Source organism: Lemur catta, chromosome 12, assembly GCF_020740605.2.
Source record: "Lemur catta isolate mLemCat1 chromosome 12, mLemCat1.pri, whole genome shotgun sequence".
In the NCBI taxonomy this organism is placed as follows: domain Eukaryota; kingdom Metazoa; phylum Chordata; class Mammalia; order Primates; family Lemuridae; genus Lemur; species Lemur catta.
In genome coordinates, this window is record NC_059139.1 from 23,671,904 (window position 1) to 23,689,167 (window position 17,264).

The 17,264-nt window shown below is 38.2% G+C and overlaps 1 protein-coding gene across 2 annotated transcripts in view; it reads right to left on the bottom strand.

Annotated features, from left to right (window-relative positions):
- The window catches only part of CPLANE1 (ciliogenesis and planar polarity effector complex subunit 1), a 67,203-nt gene that overhangs the window by 14,452 nt on the left and 35,487 nt on the right, over positions 1 to 17,264 (bottom strand). For both annotated transcript variants that reach the window (XR_006738670.1, XM_045566524.1), the window contains exons 21-27: positions 16,802 to 16,879; positions 15,723 to 15,844; positions 15,192 to 15,387; positions 14,827 to 14,976; positions 9,475 to 9,728; positions 4,621 to 4,708; positions 3,251 to 3,415 (exon numbers count right to left, since the gene is read on the bottom strand). Coding sequence is in view for 1 of the 2 variants with exons in the window: in XM_045566524.1 (XP_045422480.1) it covers positions 3,251 to 3,415; positions 4,621 to 4,708; positions 9,475 to 9,728; positions 14,827 to 14,976; positions 15,192 to 15,387; positions 15,723 to 15,844; positions 16,802 to 16,879 (1,053 nt within the window). In the remaining variant the exon portion in view is untranslated. The remainder of the gene's footprint in view (positions 1 to 3,250; positions 3,416 to 4,620; positions 4,709 to 9,474; positions 9,729 to 14,826; positions 14,977 to 15,191; positions 15,388 to 15,722; positions 15,845 to 16,801; positions 16,880 to 17,264) is intronic.

Consider the following 17,264-nt stretch of genomic DNA (forward strand, 5'->3'; position numbering starts at 1 on the left):
CTCTCCCAGTACTGGCTGGGCTGGATAAGGGGAAGTCAGTGAGACTGTCAAAGATGGAGACCTCTCAGGGTAAAGTCTAAAGTGTCAGTCATCAAAGGGAGGTAAGCAACCAGCTGTTCTGCTGTTGGTGACCCATGGCCAAGTACCTACAAACCTGGGCAAACCCTGTTAAATCTATGCAAGTTTAATACTTCTCCATAACTATTGCTAAAGGAGAACATCTTTTTGCAGAACTCCAGAGCACTTTGATAACAAATGCAATTTAACTAAATCATGTCATGTTTAAAGAGAAACCATTTTACATGATAGAATTCAGTGCCTTTGGTCTCTGACAAAGATCTTCCTCAATATAGTTATTGTTAAGAAAAGCCTCAACTACTGAAAGAAAAAATAATAATGGTGAAAGTATATATTCATCAGAGATGAAAAGTGTGACTACTAAGAAATGAAACTACTTTCTTTTATTAAAGAGCAGTAAAGTGTTATATCCAAATGAATACTTTTAAAAGTAGTTACAAAGGGAGAGTATACCTTACTTCATTTTCAAACCATTTTTGGAACTCTTCCTTTGGGACTGCCTTCATAGACAATTTATTAAACACAATGGACCAATTTTATTCCTTGATAACCATAATTTCTTATTTTTAATTCCAAATAGGGACATTCAGCCTAGTCACATACTTCATTTATCAGAAGTGCCCCTGAATAACTTTTGTCTGTTAGCAAAAATTCAATCCATCCTCAGTGAATAAATTATTTGCCGCTATTAAGAATACTCAGAAGAATGTCCTGGGAAATGGAACTTAATTGGAAAAGAGGAAATGTAAGCTATTTTTGATCATTAAGGCAAGGGAATGACAACACATCTTTGCAAGATGCCATCTTTGGAGAAAATACCCATTAGGGCATCTAAATTCTCTACATTGTTAAAAAATAGTAATACAGTTTTTTCTAAATTTATTATCATACATTCAATACTAAAGAAAAGCATTTGAATTTATCCATCTTTATATGTGTTACGCCATTTATTGACTTTTCTCCTTCTCTTTTCTTCCATCCTAATTTAAGAAGCTGGTATAATCCTGTATGAATCATCTCCTTAACCCAATACCTTCAATTTCTCTTTTCCCTCTGCCTTTTCTTCTGCCTTTAAACATTAAATAATTTGTATTTATCCCTATCTTGAAATAATCTTTGACTTTATTTCCCTTATACTATCTCATCGTTCAACTTCCTTTTACTGTCAGAATGCTTGATTATGTAGTCTATACCAACAGCTTCTTGAGCCTGTCTGTTTCCAACCTGCCTTCTCTACTCTTAATATTACACTGAAAGTCCTTAAAACTCAAAGCCTTTATTCTTGATTTTCTGATGGCTCGTGAAACTGTTAGTCATTCATGTTTTCTTGAAAAAATCTCTTTACCAGACTCTGCTCGCCCATTTCACTCACTAGGGAGGCTTCCCTTGCTCACAAATGAGTAACATTTCACAGGTTGGTCCTTAGTAGTTCCCCTTTTCCCTCTTTCTGGCAAAGAACAGATGCACTCTTGTAGTCTTAACTATATAATTGGGGGAGAGGCTCTTTCACCTGGTTTTTCAAACCTAACTTTCATCTATGCTCCACTTCCTTGTCTGAAACTATATACTAAACATGGCCACTTATCTATCCTAGGATTACCCTAAATCTTTACATTTGTCCTCAAAGTGCTCTAGAGTTTGACCTCAAACCTAGTTATATCCTCTTTTAAAACAAAAAGTAAAAGTATTTTTTTTAGAGACAGGGTCTTGCTCTGTTGCCCTAGACTGGAGTGCAGGGGCACAATCATAGCTTACTGCAGCCTCAAACTCCTGAGGGCTCAAGTGATTCTCCCACCTCAGCCTCCTAGAGTGCTGGGACTATAGACACGAGCCTTGTGCCCGGCCCCTAGTTATATCCTTGCTCCTATACTCTGGAAACACTAAACTGCCATTCATTTTCTCGCTCTTCTCCTCTTTAATCTACTTAGTCACTGAGTATATCATTGGTTACTTATTCAGAATGTCTCTTTCTTCTTTTGCTTTTCCATAACACTACCCAGACCCTCGTTATTTCACAGGTGAGATTAATTCAGTAGCTTACTAACTGGCCTATACCTTATTCTAGTCTTCCTCAAAACCTCCTCATTTTCCCTCTCTGCTCAGAATTCTCTCATGATTCCCAAGTATGAAATAGAGTCTAAACTTCTCAGATGCAATTGGAACCCCCTACAACCTAGACTCCCGGTCGTGTTTAACTTCATTTGTCAATGCTCCCCGAGAGGAGGAGAGAGGAAAGCTACCAGTGACCACGAAGCTACAGGAATCAAACATCCTCAGCTAGATGCTTTATAAATGATACTCAATCTTCACAACTTTGTTAAGTGGAGATGATTATCCCCATATGTTGATGACTAAAACATGGAATCTAGAAACAACTAGAGAAAATAACTTCAAGATTTAAAGTCAGCTTCTTAAAGCTTTTATTTAAATAACAGCAATGTCATTTTAAAATAGCACTTTTTTTACTGCTTATATTGCTTTAATAATGGTAATAAAACATATTGTAAATACTCAGTACAATCATTTTTATTAACCATCAATACCTGAGAGCTAAAAAATATATATATTTCCAAGCCACTGCCAGTCATTGAACTGCTGCATTTCCTATGCCCTATTATTCATATGACAAAATGTATTTGTTAGGACTAAAGAAGAGCAGTTTAATTGCCAACTCCAAATGAAATGGTATAAACAATGGCATTAAGCCTTTCTAAGTCTCAATATACTCAACTGTAAAATGGGGATAATAATATCTATCTCAGAGGTCAGGCTTAAACCAGGGTTCATGCATGTAAAATAGTGATGTCTGGCATATGGTAGAGGCTTAATAAATGACACCCATTATTTTGTTTTCTGATTAAAATTCACAGTTCTTGTAATTAAAAAAGTTTGAATTTCTCAATTTTTGTAAAAATCAAATATCATAGTAATTCCAGTTGCTATAAATTTAGTAAGTTACACAGGATATAATACATGGCTGCAGTATATCTTTTAAAGGTGATGATGTCACAATTCATGTGAATGGCATGAGTTTTACCTTTCCTTCTCCTGAAATAAATATTACAAAATGACTTCACAAACCTTTCATAACTATATTCCCAGTAAATAATATTCAGTAACACTGTAATGGAAAATTAGAGTATGTGTAAATGAAGAAAGTGAAGAGCAATACCAGGCGTAGTAGTATTCTGCTCACTGGAAAGGCTGACAGCTGAACTGGCAGTAGGAAACATACAGGTTTTCCGACTAGAATGATTCTGTGTTACTGAAAATTCAACTTCTGAAGTCTCCTCTTTGTTACTTTGATCTTCATCATCCATAACAGTCAAAAATTGTACTAATCAAGAGGATATAATTAAAAGAAAATAGTAGAGAAAAAAAATCACATGGAAAAGATATAACAATTGCTAACATTTACACATGGCAACACAGATATATTAGAAGTTTGCAACATATTCTCATAGCTTTCCACTGCACATGAATTAATTTAACATGTAATTTAAAATTAAAACTTACTCATGATAAAAAAAAAATTACTATCAACTTCATTAAACATGGCAGATTGAACTACATGCACAGGCCCGTGCCCTGCCATAAAAACCTAGAAATGCTAAATTACAAAAAAAAGTTTAAAACATAACCAGGCCCACTAAACAGAGAAATCTCCTGATGCCAAAAAAGAAAAAAGAACTCAAAGCTGGAGCAGTAAGTGGGCAATGATGCTAGAATAGTCTACAGGGGAACAGGAAATGTGGTTTTTGCAGATTGCAGTGAGGGAAACTTAGCTACCTTCATATGGCCTTAAAGGACAGCTCTGTCCATAAAATGGGAATAAGAAAATCCCAGCCATAGAGAAACAGCAAAGAAGTTTTCTGCCTGCCTGGACAATAGATGAGAGAATAATAAAAGTCAACTTTGAGAATTCAAAACCCCTGGCTTGCCACAAGCAGGTGTAGGGTCTGTATTTATACTATCTGTGTAGTACAGCAACTCCAAACCAACAAATTTATATTAAAACTTGTCTCTCACTTTTTTTTCCAATTTAATGACAGCAAGAAGCTGGTATAAATAACTGTAGCTCTAACAGAAAGTAAAAACATAACTACTCTAATTTGATTCTTTCAGTAAGAAATGAAAAAACTTACTACCTCATCATTGCCTGGCCATTTAACTAGAACCTCAAATTTCAGCTCAGCTGATGACCACAGACAAACAACCACCTCTGCACAAATTTCTGTGCAATCCCTAGCAGTGTGTGGCCAATGACTTGGAATCCACAGAAGCTAAAATCCAGACCACATTGCCCCATTCTAGTATAAAAGCCAGAGAAGGTCATCGGCTTTTCAGAACAACCTCGCCTTGAGGTGCGAGCCAATCACATCACAAAAATAATCCTAATCTAAAAATTGGGGAACGGATGGCTTCAGCTCACATATGAAAACTATCCCTAGTTCTGGCACTCCAAAAAAAAAAAAAAAAAAAAGCTTATTCTTTAGTCACAAAGCCAGCCTTCAGTTCCAGCCCCCAAAACTCCCCACAAACCTTCTTCAGAAATGCTAATGGTTTTTGAAGCTAATGGTTTTTCAAATTCAGGGCCGGAAGACAATTCAACGTGATCTGTTCGTCCAACCTGTAGAAAAAACACATAGAACAAAACAACTGTAATAAACGATAATTTCAAAATACCATAAACAATTTTATATGTTTTAAACATTTGCATTAATGCAACATAAATGAAAGAAATGGGATTAAATCCAATATGAGCTAAATGGTAGGGATTGTTAAAGAAGAGGAAATTTCTACTTAATTGATTTAACCTTTTAAGAGGCTCAGGAAAATAGAATATAAATTTAGAATGGGGAGGAACCTTAACTACTATCTAGACAAAATCTTTCATATCAAAGATGAGGGAACAAGGCCCAGAGAGATCCAGTGACTTTCTCAGTGGCCTAACATGGATTTCAACCCAGGTTTTCAAGGCTTCTGGTCAGTGCTTGTCCACAGTATCCCTCTGCCTCTTCCAGGCCTACAAGCTGTTTTCTTAGGCAAGTGAAAATGTTTGTATTTATGTGTACATTATAACAGGGTAAGAGTATTTTTAAAAAATATACCAAACCTATCATTTAAATTAATACTATTTCCTCCAAAGTAGTCATTTGAGAAGACTAAATGTCCCCCTAATGCCCAGTGGATAAGTTCTAAGACCACCAGTGGACGCCTGAAATCACTGATAGTACTGAACCCTATGTGCAGTAGTCCCTCATTATCAGCAGGGGATTGGTTCCAGGACCCCTGTGGATACCAAAATCCACAGATGCTCAAGTCCCTGATATACAACAGCATAGTATTCAATGGAACCTATGCACATTCTCTCACATACTTTACATCATTGCTAGATTACTTATGATACCTAATACAATGTAAACGTATGTAAATAGTTGTTATACTGTATTGTTTAGGAAATAATAAGAAAAAAAGTATACATGTTCAGTACAGATGCAACTATCCTTTTTTCTTTTCTGAGTATTTTTGATCCACAGTTGGTTGAATCCATGAATGCAAAACCCACAAGTACAAAGGGCTGAGTGGATACTATGTTTTTTCCTATGATAAAGTTTATAAATTAGATGCAGTAAGAGATTAATAATAAAATGGAATAATTTTAACAATATAATGTAATAAAAGTTACGTGAATGTGATCTTTCTCACTCTCAAAATATCTTATAAATATCACCAGGTGTGGTGGCTCACACCTGTAATCCCAGCACTCTGGGGAGGCCGACACAGGAGGATTGCTTGAGCCTGGGAGTTCGAGACTAGCCTAGGCAACATAGCAAGACCCTCACTCTACAAAAAATAAAAAAATTAGCCAGGTGTGGTGGCACACACTATATAGTCCTAGTTACTTAGGAGGCTGAGGTGAGAGAATCGCTTGAGTCCAGGAGTTCAAGGCTGCAGTGAGCTATGATCGTGCCACTGCACTCCAGCCAGGCTGACAGAGTGAGATCTTTTCTCTTTTAAAAAAACAAACAAACAAAAAACCTTATTGTACTATACAGGGGGTGACTGAAACATTGGAAAACTTTGGACAAGAGGGAACTACTGCACTTATGGACTTTGAGCAAATATTTTTAGAATTCTTCCTTTGAAACTGCCCCTCAAGCTTGTGCTATAATTATAAATTAACTATTCTAGTGCTAAATCTTTAGTATATAAATGTGATTTTATCACTGTCAGAATCCAAAAGTAAGAGAGCAAAGGCAACTGTTAAACATTTACCAAATGCCTGCCATGTGCTGGAAAAGACACAGTCCTTACCTTCCAGTCTTAAAAGGCCGGGGCTGAGAGGGGAGCTCTATCAGAATTTGGGGGAACTTTCAAAATGCCAAGCCACCTCTGCTTCACCCACAGATTCAGTAGGGCTAGCATGTATATTCTGAAAAAGCACCCTGGGTGATTGTGACATGCACAGCTTTCTAATTGTCTAATGAACCCAGATCTGAGGAAATTCCTTCATGAAACTCCTCCTTTGGCTAGCTTTCTCCTGAGACTTTTACTAGCTCAGATTGATTGTCCTCAAGCCTTGTTGAATCCTCATCTTTAAAAAGTAGTCTGCCTGCAGGATTCTCTCCTTTATCCTCTTCTTTTGTCACTGTGTGCTCTCTCTGGGTGAGTGCCTGTGCTATTATGATTTGAGTCCCTCCCAACTGATGACTCCAAGATCTGTACCTTCAGCCCAGACCTAGCTCCTCAGTTCCAGAAGTTCAACTACCCACTAATCCCAAAGTACCTCAAATTTAACATGTCCCTGATAGAAATCATTGTGCCTCCCTCCCCCAACACAGGTACATTCACGTGCACACATACAGACACACTTCCTCTTCCTTAGTTTGGAAAACAGCTCCACCACTCTCCCAGGCTACAGTCTGGACACCGCCGTGAATCTCTGTTGTCTCTTTCAACTTCCCACAGCCTGTCAATCTCTATGTCTTGTATAACCTTCCCTGCATTCCCTGCTAAAGTTCAGGCATGTGATTATTTCTTGGGTATGCAGTGGATCCCAAACACCTATCAGTGGACCTCATGTAGAGCTGGCAGCATAAGAATCATTTATGAAGCTTGCTAATAATACAGATTACTGGGCTCTACTCCAGAACCACTTAAAATCAGAATTTCTGTGAAATGGGGTGTAGGAGTTTTCATTTCCAACAAGCTTCCAAGACGGTTCTAATGAGCAGCCAAGTTAGGAGATCCACGTGGTCTCCCTGTTCCCAGTCTTATCCTTTCCAATTCACCCTCCACAATGTGCCAGCGTGTCTGATCATACCCTTTCACTGCTTTTATTCTTTAATGGTTTCCTACCGGCTGCTGGTGGGATAAAATCCCAATAGATTGGCATAGCGAACAATACTTTCCATCCTTCTTTATCTGCCCCCTACCTACCTTGACTGCCAGATGTCTTAAAGCCCAGTCACACCAACCACAATCTCCAGGTAATGCTAACACAGGGCCCAAACACTCTATGTCATTTGGCACCTTTCTGCTTTTGCTCACAATATTCCGTCAACCCTTCCTTAACTAACTGATGAATACCAATTCATTACCAGCTCAAGAGTCACCTCTATACAGCCTTCTCTGATGCCACAACTTCACTTACCCCATCGAGTAACAGGCCAGGTGTACTTATGTGTCCTTACTGCACCAGTACATATGTATTCATTGGTGTATATGTGTACCTTCTTTTATTAGATTCTATGCTCCTTGAGAGTAGGCACTATGCCTGATTTATCTTCCTGTTCCCAGAACTTAGTACAGGGCCTAATATGCAGTAGATGCTCAGTAAATATTTGCTGCAGGAATGAATGATTCATGGACTCCTGTGAGAGTGAGCAAGCCAGGATCAAGATGACATTTAGGTATAAATTACTATCTGGCTTAAACATGCTTACTTACTAAACTAGCTCAGGAGGCAATTTCAAGAGGTTCTTTGAAGTGAGAGTTCCAAGAACTACTGATCATTCATTTGAATGTGATAGATCTAAGTTTGGGTTGAAAAACAAAAAGCAAAACCACCAAAAAACACCATAATACCATTACTTAATAGTAGTCCTATCTTGAATTTTTTCAATGTAGTATCACTTATGCTTAATCTTAACTTTTTAATATGTGTTAACTGTTTGGATTAAAGATATACTATAGGCCGGGCGCGGTGGCTCACGCCTGTGATCCTAGCACTCTGGGAGGCCGAGGCCGGTGGATCGCTCGAGGTCAGGAGTTTGAGACCAGCCTGAGCGAGACCCTGTCACTACTAAAAATAGAAAGAAATTATCTGGACAACTAAAAATATATATAGAAAAAATTAGCCGGGTGTGGTGGCGCATGCCTGTAGTCCCAGCTACTCGGGAGGCTGAGGCAGTAGGATCGCTTAAGCCCAGGAGTTTGAGGTTGCTGTGAGCTAGGCTGATGCCATGGCACTCACTCTAGCCAGGGCAACAAAGCGATACTCTGTCTCAAAAAAAAAAAAAAATACATATATATATACTATAAACTTAATAAATACATTTCTTTAAATGTCAACATGCTAGCATCCTGGAATATTTGTCAGGTAAGTTAATAATGGAATTCTTACCCTGTAGACTAATTTGCATTTCCTATTATATGACTTTAACATATTTAACACATTTTTTACTATTTGTTCTTTAATCCTTATTAAATTTTTCTTCCTTAACAAAAGGACAAAATGTTTATTCAAAATAATTAATTTTTGAGACTTCTCTACTATTTTATCTAACTAGCATTATATAAAAACATTAATTTATTTATTTTGAATACTTTTTAAAGATACAGAAAATTTGTAAGGAACTGATTCCTAGTCCTCTTATATAAAATACTTAAAAGAAGCTGAGAATTCCAAATATAAGGACAATAATATTTGTAAAGTCATAAAAATCTTTCCAAAGAAAATGACACTCAATTACAAGCAGGGTTTCTTCAAAACCACATTCTGATTTTGCAATTCATTTCTTTCTTTTCCTGGTAGAAAGCATGGGTTTACTTCTTAAAAGCTTAAGGCAGTGGTTCTCAACTAGGGGTGACTTTCGCTCCCAGGGGACATACGGCAGTACGTGAAGACACTTTTGATGGTTACAACTGGGGGGAGTGCTATTGAGAGCCAGTGGGTAAAGAGCAGGGATGCTGCCAAATATCCCACAACGCATAGGACCACCCTCACAACAAAGAATCATCCAGCCCAAATGTCAACACCGCTAAGGTTGAGAAATTCTAGTTTAAAGAAACCAAATTTCCCATTACTTTGAAAAATTAAGTGTCTAAATTTATATCACAATACAAATCTAATAACTCACCAACAAAAAGCCAAAAATAAAGAGCATCTACCTTATCACAATGCAGATATAGCATTTCAGGCCTGGGGAAATCCTGCTCTATATTTTCAGCGATGTTCTGTATTGTTGACAGCTGTTCATCAATTTTCTGAAGCTTAGAGGTGAGATGCTCTAGTCGGCGAGCTGCAGGGCTTGGTGCAGGGCAAGTGGCAGAGACATCCTGCAGCAGTTTCCACAACGGGTAATCTTCTGCAGAGTCTGTCTTTGTTCTCTCCTCTTTGAATTGGAACTCTGGTTTTGGCAGACCTAAATATTAATAAAAGTAAAATCAGAATAGATTATAATTAAGGAAAAGGTATATACTGATGATCTCATTTTTTTGGTAACTTCATTTTAAGCCAACATAACATTACTTTCCAGATCAGTTTTAATTTAATATACTTAAAAATTCCTTTCAGCTCCTTGACTTAAGAGATTTGTCTCTATTGCGAGATAAGAATACATAAACAATATTACTATCACACAGTTCCACATACAAGGCCGTTTGAATTTGACTTTTATCTCTGGCTACAAACATATACTTCATCAAAAAGTAACTTTAGGCCGGGCGCGGTGGCTCACGCCTGTAATCCTAGCACTCTGGGAGGCCGAGGCAGGTGGATCGCTCGAGGTCAGGAGTTCAAGACCAGCCTCAGCAAGAGCGAGACCCCGTCTCTACTAAAAATAGAAAGAAATGATCTGGCCAACTAAAATATATATATAGAAAAAATTAGCCGGACATGATGGTGCATGCCTCGGGAGGCTGAGGCAATAGGATCGCTTAAGCCCAGGAGTTTGATGTTGCTGTGAGCTAGGCTGATGCCATGGCACTCACTCTAGCCCGGGCATCAGAGTGAGACTCTGTCTCAAAAAAAAAAAAAAAAAAGTAACTTTAATATTTTTGTGACTTTTTGAAAACCTACTTGAAAACCAGCATCATATAGTAAAAGCTAGGCCCAATATTGGCTATTACTGACTGTATGTGGCACCTCAGGCAAACATTAAACCTCTCAAGACCAATATCTAAGCCAATGACTCTTCTTCCTTTTAAACTCAGTTGATTCTTGTCCCAAATTTGAGATACCCTCTATTTTAAATGCACTGTTCATCTGGTGCCTGGATCTCCTCCACCCCATGTTGCTCATCCTTCTTAGTTTTCTTTTCTGCCACTCACTCATTTTATCCATCAGTATTTCCCGGGCTGCCAGCCTCAGCCCACTTCTCTACTCTTCCCACTCTCTCTGAATGATGTCACTGACTCACAGATGACTCCTAAATCCACAGAGCACTCTGAGCTTCAGCACCTTATGTCCTGGACATCGCAGTTAGGTTGTCCCAGTTAGTTAGCATATGAAACTAAACTCATCCCTGCTGCCTCTCTAACTTGCTCCCTCTTCCTTGTTCCTACGCTCAGTGAACAGCACTCCCCATTCACTCAGTTTCCCAAAACAGAGGCCTCAAAGTCACTCAAGGTTCCTCTCTTTCCTTCAGATCCAAAATGACAAGTATGGGCCGGGCGCGGTGGCTCACGCCTGTAATCCTAGCTCTGGGAGGCCGAGGCGGGTGGATCGCTCGAGGTCAGGAGTTCGAGACCAGCCTGAGCAAGAGTGAGACCCCGTCTCTACTAAAAATAGAAAGAAATTATCTGGCCAACTAAAAATATATATACAAAAAAATTAGCCGGGCATGGTGGCTCATGCCTGTAGTCCCAGCTACTAGGGAGGCTGAGGCAGTAGGATCGCTTAAGCCCAGGAGTCTGAGGTTGCTGTGAGCTAGGCTGATGCCACGGCACTCACTCTAGCCCGGGCAACAAAGTGACACTCTGTCTCAAAAAAAAAAAAAAAAAAAAAAAAAAAACAAAATGACAAGTATGGTGAGTCTACCTCTGAGACACTTCCATTCCTAATATCACTGCTTAGCTGACGCTTTCACAACAGACAGATCCCAAATAGAACCCTAATTTCTCTCTCTCTTATCTAGTCCATCTTCCACACAGGCCTAGAGAGATCTTTTAAAAACACAAATTTGATATTGCTCCTTTTCTGCCCCAAACCCTTAAGTGTGTTTCCAATGCCATCACCTTAAAAGTCCAAATGCCTCAGTTTGACAATGGCACACATAGTCTTTACTTTGCCTACCTCCCCGGCTTCATTTCTTGCTATTTCTTTATATATATACATATATATATATGTATATATATATATGTATATATATACACATAAAAACCCCACTCCGTTTGACTTCAAGCATACTGAACTTTAATTTTCTCAAATTAAGCAGGCTACATCAAACTCTCAGTCACTGCACAATCTATTATCTCACTTTGAATTCCCTTTCTCTTGCTAAACCCTGCTTTCCTTTAAGATTCCATTTAGGTGTCTCTCCCCTAAATGGCCTCAATCCTCCGCTAAAATGGGTTAGATTAGATGTTGTATCACCCAAGAATCTCATCTACATCACCACTGTAGAGCTTACCAAGCTGTATCATAATCGTCTCTTCGTCTGTCTGTCTTCCTTTCCCCTACAGGCATGCCCACAGGCTGAGTACCTGGGTTCCTCTCCTCCTAGCCCCAGTATCTGCTCCTTAACTTGGTGCTTATTGAATGAAGAATCAGTCAAATGAAGATTATGATGCCTGCCCTACCTAACTCATACAAGTTTTGTGAGGATCAAATTATGCAACAAAGTACTCTGAAAAATGTGAATTACTAAACAAACGGAAATAGTGCTTGTTATATTTCAGTCCCAGTCTAAGGTGAACCTTACCATGAGAAGACAACGGTAAATGCCAATGTCAGCAATGGCAGTTATACAGTATTTCCTGACCTGTTTTGGCCCTACCTGGTTTAGCTTGGCGTTCTCAGTATTTTACCATCTATATATGCTTATCAGCATACTGAAGCATCTCCCTTAATCACTCTCAGGAAAGAATTTGGTGCACACAAACTTCAAGTAGAAAATACAACAAAAAAGATGGACATACTCAAAATCCAGAATGGCCTCAATACATAATGAAACTAGCTTCCCTTTCTCTGGAGAACCTGCTCCACTTCCATTGACTAATAGAGAAAATCACCCACCCAGGAGGTGGGTGGGCGACTGACTGCCACTGACCCTGCAATGCTCTTCCTGGCCCCAATGAAACTCTGCTTGCTGTTACTGATGCTATTCATAATGGGAGACGGTTTCCAAAGAAAGAAGCTACTGTCGTTCAAAATAGTGAGCAGATCTCATTAAAACAGGATTTATTGTTCTGTTTTTTTGTTTCAAATACCTTGTGACCCTGTGCCTCCCTTCTCCCAGCCTTTTCCTGTAATGCAAATCCTACTCAATACTTATGTGTGTGACTACATTCTGAGTCTTTAAGGCATATTATGTAAATAGCATGATGGAATTTAATTTCAAAATATAAAATTTTTCCTTTAAAATTGGCACTTTAAAGTTCTTGTCTTTCATAAGAGGAGAAGGGTCCACTGACATATCTGTGCAACCAGGTACTTTCCCCAAGGAAGTATCCTCCAAAAGGTTAATTATAGACCTGATCTCACTGATTAAGGAAATTAACCTGTAGCTTATGGTCATTTGAAATGCTGGCCTAAGATAATCAGGGGGCACAGGGAGATGGGTCTGCTTCCAGTCTGCCAGAATTTCAAAAGTTGATTGGTATCAATATGAAGGGAAACTAACAGGATACCTAACCAGCCACAGGCATTTGGCTAGTTGTACCTCATGACAATGCATGAAGCATGAGGCTGAGTCCCACAGAGATACAAGTGAGGATCAGATAAAGTTAACTTATTTGCAAACAGGCTATTAAGTGGCAGAGCTGGGATTGAAATCCAGGTCTCTTCTATCTGAATCTAAAAGTCAAGCTCTTTTCACATTCCCCACACATGTCCCGGCCTACAAGACTGCTAGCTTCATACACCCTCCTTCCACTACCTACGCACCTTAGCAGCCCCATGACAGGAGAGTCAGCACAAAGGCTTCAAAATCTGAAATGCTGGCACTTGTTTGTATACGCAGCTGTGATTCACATGCCCTAACACATCCTAAGGTGAAGTTTCCCTGCCACTCATCCCTTCCTTGCTCCTCATATCTCCTGAGTGCCCACCGTTGATACACAATAATCAGGCAGAGCTAGACCCTGCATGCAAGCATCTCCCAACCACAAAGCTGGCTGGGTCCACACCTCCTAACAGCTGTGGAACCCAGAAGAGAAATTAGGTCTCTGTTGCAGGAAGTCTGATTACATACTGGATTAATTTAACCATTCACAGGATGTAATAACTTCAGGTTGGGGAGAAATAGTCTAAAGCTTGCAAAAAGTTACAATAATAAACCTGATTTATATCTATAAAACTGAATATTTTACTAGTAAAGTACGGTTGGCTATCATGCCTATGTATCTTCTATGTGCTATTCTGAAATTTCCCATCTTTTTAAACATGAGAATTCCTTTTTAATATCAAATCGCTCATGAACAGGATATTTATTTTTAGCCTCATTTATTGAGAAAAGACATATGTATAAATAATTTCCTTGCAAAATATTCATGGGTCCCAGCTTTGGAACCATGGCTCAACCTCATTTACCTACCTGCCCCCACTCTCCTTAGTAAGGGACAAGTCTTTTTGTGGTTTCTTTTGCAATTACCATGTTTTGTTTGGTTTTTTGAGACAAGTTCTCCCTCTATTGCCTGAGTTAGAGTATAGTGGCGTCACCATAGCTCACTGAAGCCTCAAACTCCTGCCTCAAGCAATTTTCTTGCCTTAGCCTCCTGAGTAGCTGGGCCTATAGGCACACACCACTATGTGCGGCTAATTTTTCTATTTTTTTTTTTGAGACAGAGTCTCACTCTGTTGCCTGGGCTAGAGTGAGTGCCGTGGTGTCAGCCTAGCTCACAGCAACCTCAAACTCCTGGGCTTAAGCGATCCTGCTGCCTCAACCTCCCGAGTAGCTGGGACTACAGACATGCGCCACCATGCCCAGCTAATTTTTTTGCATATATATTTTTAGTTGTCCAGATAATTTCTTTCTATTTTTAGTAGAGACGGGGTCTCACTCTTGCTCAGGCTGGTCTCGAACTCCTGACCTCGAGCGATCCACCCGCCTCGGCCTCCCAGAGTGCTAGGATTACAGGCGTGAGCCACCGCACCTGGCCTAATTTTTCTATTTTTGTCTTGATATTGCCCAGGCTGATCTCAAACTCCTGGCCTCAAGCAATCCTCCCACCTCAGCCTCCCAGAGTACTAGAATTACAGGCATGAGCCACCATGCCCAGCCAAATTACCATGTTTTAGTGCTTGTTTCTAATACAACAGTAATTCAGGAGAAGGCCATGCTATACATCTTGCCCATTCACCTTTGTCCTGCTGTATGTCTGATGGTGTTGATGAGGTGACACCAGGCTTCTTCACATCTGTGATGCCTGCTCTCCAGCTTTTTCCATCCAGATAGGCTGGAGTCACTTTTGCAGGTATAGAAAATAAATCCATGGCAGAATTGGCAGATTCTATCAACAATATGAAAGGCATACAAAGATTGATTCTAAAAATCTAAACAAGGTAATTAGAAGATTAATAGAACATGTCTAAATGTGGATATAAACGTCCAAAAGTACAGTGGGTTTGTAGGAGGAGAGCTAAGAGATGTGAGAAGGGATAACAATACTATATTTAAAGATTTTTTCAAAATGTGTTCATTTTCAAAGTAAGAAAAAATTATTACCTTGACTCTTAAAATTGTGTTGAGGAAAAGCATTAGTAACTGAAGCTGCCATATAATGTAACTCTGCAGACGAAGGAACCTCTGGATGATCACTTTGCTGTTTGATAACATTATCATTTGAAGGCTCTTCTCTGACAGGTAATTCCTGTAGATCATCAGCTTCAATGTCAATTACATTTATATAAGTATGTCCGACCTGAGCCAAAACACACAAAATCAGAAAAGGATACATTCTTTTTACTCTATGGGGTCACACTGCCCCCCAAAAAAGTTTAGTGCTTTATTTTTATTAATAACAAGGCAAGAAGAGCTTGTGTCTAACTTAGAGAAGGCTGCAGGATGTATATGTTATTGGTCTTAGTTTACAATACTCAGGGGTATAATTCTTGAATTAATTTTTTGACCTTTCCTACAAAGCTACATAAATCAGATTTTTAGCCTCATTTCACTTATACAATTGAATAATGTTTGAAAGGCCATAATAAATTTTAGCACAAAGGTAGTATTAAAATTTCTGAATAAAACACAAACCAAATTTGTTACTGCATGAGGTGTTGAAGGTGACAAAGGTTTATCTGATATTTCAGTGGAAAGCTTGAGATTTAGATATACATCTGGATCCAACAGCTGAGGAACATTCAAAGGTTCGTGTTCTGAAAATTAAGGAAGGAAAAATCAGGAACATAAAAATGTCTGTAAATATCTCTAAATCATTAACTTTGTATGAATAAGTTAGCAGCAAACAACATAAAATGTATTTCATGAAAATCTAAATATAAGTGTCATGGGTATAAATAAAATTAAAGCAAATTCTATTCTAAGGGCAATTTAGAGTAACTCATTGAATGCAGGCTGACCATGGCTTTTCTCATATAAATGATTCACAAGAACAATAATAAAGTATCTATACATCTATATGACAAGAAAATGCTTTAATCTCCTATTTCCATTTCAGATATGTTAAGTCATGTTTAGCTACTTTATTTAGGAGAATTTCAATCAAGTCAGATTTTAGGAAATTAACCAATCATTAATTTTTTTAACTTTCAATAGTTTCTTACTCTTTATTTTTATTAACAGCTTTATTGAGATAAATTCACACTTTTCAAAGGGTACCATTCAATGACTTATAGTAAACTCCTAGAGCTCACAGCTAAATTTTACCACCTAAAATGTTTTATTAATAACATTTAAATTTAACAAAAGTTGTTTGCTTCTTATTAAATAGTAAAATATACAGGCCTGTCACAGTAGGTAAGCAGACAGTTTAACTCTATACCTTTTGTCCTAGGGCTCTATTCTTATTTTCTAGCATTTTATTTTTATAAAGCATTTTCCTCAAATTTCATATGTAAAATATAACTAACTCATTGTCATACGGAGTACTGAAAAGCTGCTACCAAGTCTTGAATTTAAACTATAGGTTAATCAAAAAACTGGAGAAAAGGAAAATGAAAGTACTTAAATCATTGTTCTATCTCTACTGAGTCAAATGATTGTTTTAACTGCTTTTTTATGGGGGATGGTGACTCCAGATTTGGCACCATGCAGACATAATCTTTAATAAGTCAAACTGTGCTCAGGTAAAAAAAGAAAGAAAGAAATCACACCTGCTGTGCAAGAAATGATTTGTTGATTTTTACCACATTCAGAAACAACTTCTTGAGAAGCAGCTTCCTTATCTTGTACTACATTAGGAAATTTAAGGCAAAAGAGAAAATAAAAAATAAATTTGACAAACACAAGAAATATTTAAAATAAATTAAAATATATGAATGCAGATTAGATATAGTGCATACAGGATGGTAGGTAGAAAGTAGACTGACAGTTTAACAATTTCATTTTCAAATAATATTTATTTATATCCTGGGTCTTCACTAGATAACAGACCCCTAGAAAATACCCTGCCAACTTTAGAAAACTATCTAGCAGCAACGGCAAAGTACCTCCAAGGCTTTCTCAAAGACGTGCTGAGATTATGAACATTTAAGAATGTATATCAGATGCACACTCATCATTTACATTAAAAATATCTTATACATGCTCAACCTCAATTAGAAAGAAACATAAATT